At 49.9% G+C, this 10,961-nt stretch overlaps 1 protein-coding gene across 6 annotated transcripts in view; it reads left to right on the top strand.

The window, feature by feature from the left end:
• zeb2a (zinc finger E-box binding homeobox 2a) overlaps positions 1-10,961 on the top strand; it is a 37,748-nt gene that overhangs the window by 675 nt on the left and 26,112 nt on the right. For 3 of the 6 annotated variants that reach the window (XM_014341225.2, XM_014341224.2, XM_014341223.2), the window contains exon 1: positions 42-311. In XM_014341225.2, coding sequence (XP_014196711.1) covers positions 239-311 — 73 coding nt within the window. In that variant the 5' untranslated portion in view covers positions 42-238. Of the gene's footprint in view, positions 1-16; positions 312-10,961 lie in introns of those variants that run through there. The other 3 variants (XM_005945905.3, XM_005945907.3, XM_005945906.3) reach the window with 3 other exon arrangements.

The following is a 10,961-nucleotide window of genomic DNA, read 5'->3' as shown; positions in this document are numbered from 1 at the left end:
GTGTGTGTGTGTGTGTGTGTCTCCTCCTCCTCTGTCACAGCGGCACACACTCCGCTCAGATCAGGCGGACGGGCACGCGGGGCGGAGGTGCGCAAACTCCCAGAAAGTAAGCGCAAAGTGTGCGCACGTTAGTGTGAGCGCGAGGTCCGCGAGGAGCTGCTGCTCCGGGATTTACTGTGTGTTGTGCCGCCGTCAGCAGGAGCAGCAGGAGCAGCAGGAGTCGCGGACTCAGTGATCAATGAAGCCGGAGATCATGGCGGAGGGTCCCCGCTGCAAGAGGCGAAAACAGGCCAACCCCCGGAGGAAGAACGGTACGAATACACACACCGACTCACACACTGACTCACACATTGTCACGTCCCCGGACACGGCGCGTTCCGCCGGCCTCAAACTTTCTGACGGGACCGGGAGGCGCTGCTCCGGGCGGGGCGGAGGTCTGCGCTCTGCCGGGCACGAGGACCGTTACCCGCGCGCAGACCTGCGGGTCCGCGCTGAGCCGTGGAGTTCATTTCCATGTTTGTTTATTTTATGTGAAAACAAACAAACGGACAGGTGAGAGGGACCGGAAGTGAAAGAGAGTTTGGGCTGTTTGAGTTTTTGTGTCACACTTTGTGAATTTTGGTTGAAACATTTAAACTTTAATTTCCTCGAAACACGTTTGAGCCTCACAAACGCAAAATCCGGGAAAATCAAATCATTTGTTTTCATTAGATGAGATACAAGATAACTCTTTACTGTCTCTGCACGGTCATGCACAGTGTATGTGTGTGTGTATATATATATACATACATGTACAATAGTACAACGAAATATTTTGTCTCCTGTGTTTTCACGCTGCTGTGGTTTGTCCCCGTCTCTGGATGTGGCTCGTCTCCTCCTCTCGGGGCCCTGGGGGGTGGGTGGGTTGTTGTTGATGGACTGGAGGTCACGGTGACGGTTGGGGGGGGGGGGGGGGTGTAAGAGGATCTGAAGGGCCTCCTCCACCTCTGGCTGTCCCATCCAGCTGTGAGGCTGCAGCTGTTTGTCCCGCTGGTTTTTCTCGGAGTCTCCGTGGTTTCTTCTCCTCCTTCTGAGGAGAAGGAGGAGGTCACATGTCATAAAAGTGCGCATGGCTTTGTTTTTGGGACACGTTTAAATTTAAACGGAGCTGATGTGGTGAAGAAATCACAGGTTTGAGTCCAAGTCTGTCTGTGTGAGTTGAGGATTCCTGCACAGCCGAGCTGCCGGCAGCAACGACTCTGTGTGTGTGTGTGTGTGTGTGTGTGTGGGGCGACCCCCCCTGCAGCCGTGTCAGGCTGCCTGCTGCACCATTCATGCCACATGTCTCACAGCCGTGTCATTGTGCCGGCGGTGCAGGAGCCGCTTTAAAGCAGCATCTGTGACACAAACACAGAGCAGAGCCTGGACCTGAACTTGAACCAGGATCTGGAACAGGACCAGAAGGTGGACCTGGTGGTTTCAGCCTCATAGATGTGTGGACGTAGCAGTGTGCAGCTGATGGAGGTTTTTTATGGATTATGTGGCGAACGCTGAAGGCGAGCTCTGATAAACCTCGCCTCCACATGCGATCCAACATCAGCAGAGGTCATGCACACTCTGCTGTGTTTGTGTGTGTCTGTGTGCATGTGTGTCTGCCGTCACAGCTGAGTGTTTCATGTTGGTAAGGTTTTTATTCAGAGACAGAGATGCTGTCAATTTACTGAAATGTGTCGGACACTGAACACGAAGCATGCTCGCCGCTCAAGACGAGCACCGCTGCAGACGAGCTGTAAATACGCACAAACACACAACTGTTCAGGAAATACTCAGAAACACGCTGAGGCTCAGACTGTTGGTCCTCACTGCAGGCCCGAACACCTGTAACGTTTGCAGTCAGCTGATTCCAGCATTCAGGCGGATCCCAGATCAGCAGGTGACCCCTGACAGGTCAGTGTGTGCCCATATGGAAAAGATATATATAAATCTTATAAAGTTTGTATCTGTCTTGTGTGAAAGCACATAAGAGTGAAAACAGATATAAGATCCCTTGAAAAATTATATAATGAAACTTGTATGTTTTGGATACTTACTAAAACAATATATGAAAGTAATGAGAAAGTGGCCACTTTCATGAGTAAATCATGTAAGCCTTTATATGATTTACTCATGAAAGTGGCCACTTTCATGAGTAATCACATATAAGTTTTTACTATTTCTTTTCCATATGGGTGTGTGTGCCCAGTGCATGTGCCTCACCACTTCGGGGGTATTTTACTGACAGCTCTTCATCGTTCGGTCGTCAAACATTTTTCACTTCCTGTGTTTTACAGTTGTGTGTGTGTGTAAACTGGCTGATGTGTTGACCCCCCCCCCCCCCTTAGGACCTGCTGTGTGCCTGTCCATTGGTGACGGTCCAGGTTTACGTCCTGTAAAGCTCCCTGGTCCGTTGCCGTGCCATCACTCTCCTCCTCCTCCTCCCTGACCTCAATGTCTTTCATATCTGCCCCCTCCTCAGTAAGCGCCCCCCTGGGGGCAGAACAAAGAAAGCACTGCTCTCTTCATCCTTAATCAGCACTCAGAGGCTGCAGCGCCGTCGGGGACGCTCGCTACGCCGCCTCACATGAAAAGAAAGATGGAGGGCAGAGAAAAGCAGTGAGGTTAATAAAAGAAAGTAGGAAGGTGGATGAAGGTATGTGTACGGCCTGCATTAAGCCCCTCCCCCTACGATTTGCGCTCAGCTTCGTTTCCCTCGCCCCGACTCATCCTCTGAACTTTATGGCGACCCTTAAACACGCAGCTGTCTGCTGACGGGTCGGGGGATGTTTATTAAATGTGTTCATGATGTCACAGCTTTGGTCCCGCCCATCACATTTGTTTCAGTCTTTCGTTTTTTGAATATTCACGGTGGGATGTCCTCCTTTTCTCACCTTTACTTTTCTGTGTGACACAAAATATATTTTATTTTAAATGAATCCTGTTTTTGTTTTTCTGGATTTAATTTTATTTTTCATGTTTTTCTTCTGGTTTTCGTTTAATTTTGATGTTCAACTCTCGTCAAAGAATAATTTCTACAAGAACGACTAACGAGGATTTAGAGAGCAGCTTTAATGTGTTTAAATGAACGTGTGTGCGTGTGCGTGCATGTGCAGGATTGCCCGCCTGCCTCCCTCGTCCCTCCGCTGTGCTGCAGCATCAGCAGCTCCCTCACAGGTCAGGAATCAAGTTTAAAATGCAGCATGTGATATGAATCCCTAATTTTTGAGCCCGTGCCCTCCCAGTACGCTTTTATTGTGAAAGACAGCAGATTACCCCCCCCCACTGCAGGAGCCAAACAGCAAACACCTCTGGTGGGACAGGGAGGAGGAGCCCGGTTGGCTCGCCGAAGAACGGGCCCTTTGTTCAAATTGTATTAACAACACGGAGTCTGCTTAATGCTGTCCCGCCAAAATAAAACATCCCAATCACAGTGACATCACTGTCACATGACCAACAGAAACAGTGACTTCAGACTGACGCGTTCATCGTGGATGAGTGTGTTTAAAGTTCATTAAAAATAGAAAGCACCTGATTTCTGATTTCTTCAGACTTTTGTCGTTCTGTCAGGCGTGTGTGGTGTTTTTACTTTAACATTTTTATTCAGATATCTTTCTTGTTGTTCGAGGCAGACGTGCGTTCTCCTGCATTTCTGTGGATCGTGTGTAAGTTGTAAAATAGGTCTTTACGAACAGTCCTGTGGACGTGTCTCTGAGCTGAGATCGGCCTCTCGGGTTCCTCACACGTTCTGCCGGAGTACCGTCGGCCCGCTGTGGGCTGTACCTCCTGTCTGTGGTCGAATGAAATCCTGATTAGGTCAGCGAGTCAGTTTCTGAGATGAAATTGCGCTGCAGCTTTTCTTGTTCTGAGGTGAGACGTGTCGGCTCTGTGGAGGCCTGTTCGCTCTGGTGATGTCATCGCTCCTGAGCTCACAGTGGGACTTCAACAGGTGACTGTGATGCTCAGGTTGGTGTGCAGTGGAACAGTGTTGGTGCTTCTCTCCTGTTTGTCGTGTTTCAAGGCGACTGACACGTGTGTGTGTGTATGTGTTGTGTGGTTAGTGTGTGTGTGTTGTGTGTGTGTGTGTGTGTGTGTGTGTGTGTGTGTGTGTGTGTGTGTGTAGTGTGCTTAGTGATGTGAGGTGAGGTGGTGACGCTTTGTCGCCGTTCCTAAACACACGTTCAGCCAAACACAGACAGCGTGTACCGGCACACACAGATTACAACACCACACACACACACACACACACACACACACACACACACACACACACACACACACACTGCAAACTGCCTGCCATGCACCACCTTTTTTTTTTTTTTGTATGCATAACAATGAGAGTGGTGGATTGGCCAGATGCTGGGATGTGTAAAAATAACTCAGTTTTTTGGTGGTGGCTATGGCGAGCTTCCACAGAGGCCAGCGGTGATGAGGGAAGAGAGGCAGGAGGAGAGCCCCGAGGCGGCGCCGTCCGAGTGTCAGGGAACTGAACTTCAGGTAAGAAGTTATGACCTGCAGTCTATCTGGGTCAGATATAAACCAAGTTTAGGTGGAGTTTATTTTCGTTGTGCTGACTTTTTCGTACTGAGTGCTAGCATGACGGAGTTTCTATACAGCTGGGTGGTGCTATGAAGTTACTGATAGTGATAGAGTTGCCAATCGTCCCGTAAAAAACAGAATCGTCTCGCATTCAGAGAAAATATTGCGCGTTTCGTACTGAGTGAAAAGGAACACAGTTTGTCCCGGACTTCAGCTACAATGAAAAAGACACAAAGCTGGAGTTATTCTGTGTCTTTACGCTGCACAGCTGCCTCTTCTTCTCTCATTCTCTCCCCCTCCCTCTCCTGTTTCTACTTCAATCATGAAACTGATCAATGATCAGCTGATCGGCTTTTCTCTCTTGTTTGTTTATCGCCCACTTTGCGCCAGAAAGAGGAAACCAGGGATGTCGCGCTAAACAACAGCAGCACGTTTAAGCTTGATCAGCTGTTGTTAGAATTTAATATTAATATTACTGATGTTTGCTGGAGCCACAGCTGTAAAGCTGCTGGTCATGTCGGTTTGGTATTGGTGAGAGGGAAACATGAAGATGAAACCAGGAGATGTCCTTACTGGATCATCAGAGCTGAACAGGTGATGGAGAAACAGGTTTACCTTTTAGGTGACATGAATGAGTTGAAGTTATGAACTGTTTCTGAGAGACAAATAACACCAGGATCCTTTTTAGGTAGCTGACAGCTGGTAACTGTGCAGGGGCGGGTCTAGCAAAGTGTTGCCAGGGGGCAGGTAGGGCATTAACAGGGAGAGGGGGGCACAAAGAAATACTTTTCTTTCTTATTCTCATTTAAAATGTTTCACTTTTAATAAATAATTATCTGAATCTTACAACCAAAGTTTTTATCTGATGTAAAATGTATAGAAATCATACATATACCAACAAGACTGTACATCACTGTCACAATGGGCAGTGATGCACGCTGTGGGCTGGCCTGTAGTCAAAATGCCCGGGCCAATTTTTTGTCCCAGTCCAGCCCTGGACACAGACACACACAGACACACACACAGACTGTATAACAGGTGTGAGAATCATTAAAAGATTTATTTTTTTAATTTAATCTGTTTTAACATAATTAAAACACAAAAATCACCAAATTTTTGTTTTGGATGTTTTAACTTTAGTATTTTTTTATAATTCTGATCATTTGCTTTGTTTGTTATAACTTTTATTTTTAAAAAGAAAGAGTTTCATTTTTGTAATGGTTAAACTTGTATTTATTTTTGTTTGTACTTCATAATTTTACACTTTTTTAATATATTTATGACTTTAAAAATAATTTCATGATTTGTTGCTGTTTAAATTACATTTATACATTTTAAAACAAGGTGTTATGTGTTTTAGATTTTTAGTTAGATATTATTTTACGTTTCTTCTTATAAACTTTGTGTGTTTCTCAGTTTTTCTTTTCTTTTTATTCTTCATTTATCTTGAATTTCACTTTTTTTATTTTTGAATGATTACATTTGGTCGTCACATGATCAGAGCCATTCGCTCTGCTGCACTCACACTCTCATTGGCCCCTCCATCACAGCAAAGGTTTGTGTGATTGGGTCCTGCGGCAAGGTCACACACACACACACACCACACACACACACACACACACACACACACCACACACACAAACACACACACACACACACAGGGGGAACAATCAATAACGGATGGCTGGATTAAGGTGTCAGGACATCTGTGTGTCCAGCCAGCGTACAGCTGAATAACTCTTGAACACACACACACACACACACACACACACACACACACACACACACACACACACACACACACACACACCTCCATATCCAGCTTTAGGCCCCGCCCAGTTCCTATTGCCTGCTGTTCATCACCACGGCCTGCTCACGGTTCTGATTTAAACCACTGAGGCAACCAGAGCTCATCAGCACATTAAGAGATGGTACTGGTATGGTACTGGTATGGTACTGGGCCAGGTGAATCCTGAGGCAGTTCAGACTGACTGAAGAGGCAGTGAGTTAAATTGTGGGCGGATGCTGATCTTCAGCTGAGTGGGCTGGAGGTCCTACAGAGCCTCAGGCAGAGAGTGTGAGAGACGAGCCCGGCAGCCGTTTGGAAATGAAATACTGAACTACGACTACCGAATGTTTGTGACTCCGATGGCCCGTCTCTGACCTCTAAACAGTTTTTAAAGGGGCCTGGAAGGAGCACAGAGTTTGTTCTCCTGCCCATCTCTCTGAGTTTCTGTCTCGCGAGGACTTGGCTCACTTTCACCTCCAGAGTTCAGGAGGATTTTCCGTCCACTCGAACAAACGTCCTCGGGCCACGTCCCGGTCTTTGATCTGCCAAGCAAAGTAATGAGGCGCTGCTCGGTGCGAGCTCACTGCCTCGGGCCCGGTCCTGACGGATTGCCCTCAGAGTGTGAGATAATGGAGCTGACGCTCCTGTCAAAGCTGCTCAAAGAAGCTGGGCTGAGGGAAACTTCTCCACCTCTGCGGTGCTGTGAACACCCGAACGCAGCGAGCCACAAGAGGCGAGCCCGCTCAGTTAGAAGCACCGAGTGTGTAGGCAGGGACTGGGTGGGCGTACTGCAGGTTCATTACATACCCCGAGCCTTCAGCTTCATCGGAGTCATCAACCTGGAGCATCGGGCTGAAGGTCATCGTCCAAACACACACAGACTAATGAACGCAATGAAATGAATGAAGGAAATCTTTTACACTGTGTAAAAAAATTTGAACAGGAAGTCCACCAAGAAACACAGAACATGAGTCTGAGTCCTTACAGTTCTCACCAGCATGTTAAATGATTGGCTGCATGAGTGGGCGTGGCAGTAAGAGTGGGCGTGGCCTCAGGCATCATCTGACTCTATGTGTGTGTGTAGTGCTGTGACAGCTGAAGGCTGATGAAACCTTCTTCTTCTTCTCTTTTGCGTCTGAGCGCCGTGCCGTCACAGTCTACGTTCGCCTCGCTGCTGAGAGGATTCATACAGCCACGGGTCAGTGCGACGCTGAAGATGAAACATCGTCGCTTACACAGGCTCTTTTCACGTTTCCACTGGAACAGTCATTTGATTAAAATGAGACCATGTGATCAGGGTGACATCAGACAACTTACTATTTAAATAAAGATCGAGAACAGGACACATTCAGATCTTTTTGTAAAGTCTCGGTCTGCGTGTTCGCCGACACCACACCGCCTCCTCACACCGATCCCACAATGCCTTTCACTGATTTCTCTCCCGGCCTCGGTTCCCACGGTGACGGGCTGATCGGTCGTCCACCTTTGAGCCGAGAGGCTGTGAGAAGTCTCGTGCATGGCCTCTGTTTGCCGTGGGATTATCAGACTTTGGTGTGGGTGGGGGGCATAAAGGTAGCCATGGGGAGGACCTCATGTGGGCCAGGAATGCCAGTCAGGTCAGGGGAGGAGAGGCCGGGGCGGCGAGGGACACTCGGGGATGGGGCAGGTGCCTTTGTGAGTCTGTCAGCCATCAAAGGAGCAGGCGCAGCTGAAAAGGTTAGGGGGAGAATAATCCCCCTCCCAGCCTGACAGACGCTTCATTCTCCCTCAGCCCGCCACCTTTGTCCACGCCGCCTCATTACAGCTCAACACACATGTGTCAGAACGCATCGGGCGACGTACGGTGGCTCAGAGTCATTGGGACGACAAAGTCACAGCAGCAGGATACACATGCAAGCAGAAATAACCTGTCCTCATAGATCTTTTTATCATCGTCCACGGGAAGTAGATGTGTGTTAGTGATCAGAGTGTGGAACGGTCCTGTAACCACGCTGAGCCGTGGCGCCGTTACAGTCAGCTGTGACCACTCTGGCAGCACGGGAGAGCAACAGGAAGTCTGGCTGCTGAGGAGGGCGATGGGGCGGGGGGTGTACAAGTTGCGTCATGGGACCCGAGGTGTCCCTCTTCTGACCCTTTTGTGCAGCCTGTCAAACGTGGTTAACATGCAGCCGTGCCCCCCCCTCCACATGTGTAGATGTTGATCCTCGCACCACCATAAACAGCAGAAATCACAGGAAGCTTTCAGGCTGACACCAGATCAGCTCCCACTGTCTGCAGCCTGTTTCTGCTGCTCGGCCAGCTGAACAGTGGAGCAGAAAGCAGGTCGTCAGTCACTAAGTGCATTCTGGGTAAAGGTTCAGGATCATTTTTCCTGAGCTCGACTCAACTTCATCAGCTCACACTCATCAAAACGAGCTGAACCATCCCCATCCTCTGACGGATCTCACATCTTGTATGGATGGATTTCCTGGTGAGGCGAGTGCAGCATCAGAAATAACAGCTCCTCTGAGGCTCAGCCGTGGACGAGTGAGAGGAAGCCGCGGGACAGGGTCTCATTGTGTCGGCGCCGAGCACAGGCGCAGCGGCTCGTCCTCGGCTGCTCGCCGCAGCCCTAATGTGGCAGATAAACCCCGGCTTTGATACGGCCTGCTCCAGTAAGCCCCTCAGCCTGCCAGCACCTGCCAGCGGGGAGGTATGCATTCATGCCCCTAACAGGATTACGCTGCTCTGTAATTGATTCGTTTGCAGTGAGGGGCGGAGACAGCACTTTGCAGGGCAGCGTTTAGGTAACGGCGCCCCAGAATTCATCCGACTGCATGTGTCAATTTTATTACATCAGTCCAGATGAACTTGAAAGGCCGGCTTTGTGAGCGCCCACTGGCTGCATGCGCCCGGCTTGGTCAATAGAGGTCATTGATGTAAGCGTGCTCTTTCTTCTCTCGCCGCTCGCCGTGTTGTGTTTGCGATCGATCGCTGTGACACACATGAGGCGTGTTACAGTCTGGGTGGCTTCACACATGGATGGAGGTACAGCAGCAATGGTGTGACAGTATGACGGGCGTAACCGGGTCAGTCGATGAGGCACTGTGATTGCGCCCGCATCCGGTTGCACATGTAGGTTAAAGCCGCACGCTGTGATGGAGAGCGTGCTTGAGGACCACCGGTGACTCACTGAAGGCACCTCATCATCATCAGTGCTCTGAACATGGCTGATGTTCAGACGTGTGCAAGCTGGAGGAAACTGGCGCTGACACGATGAACCATTTCAGCCAGATCAGCGTGTTAGCCTAGTGTTGTGCGCCATCATTCGCCATCAGACGGTGCGTCAACTGGTTCATGCTAACCCTGACGCTACAGAGGCGTTGGCACAGGAAGTGACATCAGACGTTTAGCCTGCTGCTAACAGCGTTGATGCTAACAGGTTGGCTGATGCGTGGCTCTGTGGGGACACCTGGACGCGAGCTGAACCTGCAGCTGGGAGCTGCCTGTGGTGTGAGTGTGCAGCTCTTAGTGGTTATATTGGGAGTCTGTCCAGTTGCCGGGTAAACCAGTTCACCTGAAACTAACGATCCCACCAGGCTGGCCTCCCCACACAACCCCACCCCTCCTTGCCTTCACCACTCTAATGAGCCTGGGAAAAGCCCCTCCCCCCATGGGGCCGAACTAGGTGACACAGTGGACACAGGCCGCCTCGGGGTATTGGGGGGGGGGGTCGCAGCAGCCTCTTTTGTCCTGGGCGTCTGGCACGCTGAATGTGAAGACGGTGATTTATGGCTGAGCATAGACCAGCAGAGATGAGGCGCGCACAAAGACTGCGTTAAGACCGCTTCCTGTCCCCGTTTCTCTGACAGTCCTCTTTGGAATCTGGGTTAAATGCAAATTGATCTGAGCGATGGCAGACAATAATCGCTGTCGGACTCATGTATTCGTGCAACGGACCAGAAGAGAATTTAGTGAAGTCCCAGCTCGAGTCATCGACCGTAGCCAAAGAAAGGCCGGCGGGTCGATGGCGATGGGCGGCAAGATTCTCAGAGCAGGCCGTGAGCTTTCTGTGGCCGCTGCAGCGAGAGGAGGAGGAGCTGGATGCTTCATGGTGGAGCTGTTTGAGCTTCACGCAGGATCACAGATGCCTCGAGTCGACTGGCAGCCTTCACTCTGCTGTCTGACTGCACAGACCGCCATCAGCCCGCCATGAGCTGTAAGCCGGGCTGTACCAAATCTGTCATGATTCATGTGTGACTCCTGTCGGTGACGGCGTTTACTGAGCGAGCTCAGTTGGAGCATGGCTGAGTTTTGGCATGTTAAAGGTGAACCTGACCTGAGTCAGCCTGGGTCACCGCCTGCTGTGGGCCACATCTGGGCCATGCACTCACATCTGTGTTTAAAGCCCATGTTTTCCTCTCACCTGTGCAGACCGGGTTTGATGAGCAGGTTAAAGATGGTCCTGAACTCAGTGCTCACGGGAACTTCTCCCTCCACCATCCATGAATAACTAACATGTGGTCTTTAAACTCGATGGCGGTCTGCTCCCTGACTTCCTCGGGCTGACCCTCTAAGCCCGAGCAGGAAGTGCTGAAGTTCTGTGTACTGCTGCTGGCCAGACCTGAAGTCTGTCATGAGC

Source organism: Haplochromis burtoni, unplaced genomic scaffold (genome assembly GCF_018398535.1).
Source record: "Haplochromis burtoni strain Fernald_Lab_line unplaced genomic scaffold, NCSU_Asbu1 Contig_465, whole genome shotgun sequence".
Classification (NCBI taxonomy): domain Eukaryota; kingdom Metazoa; phylum Chordata; class Actinopteri; order Cichliformes; family Cichlidae; genus Haplochromis; species Haplochromis burtoni.
The sequence above is the reverse complement of the archived record's forward strand: the minus strand, read 5'-3'. Positions and strand labels throughout refer to the sequence as shown.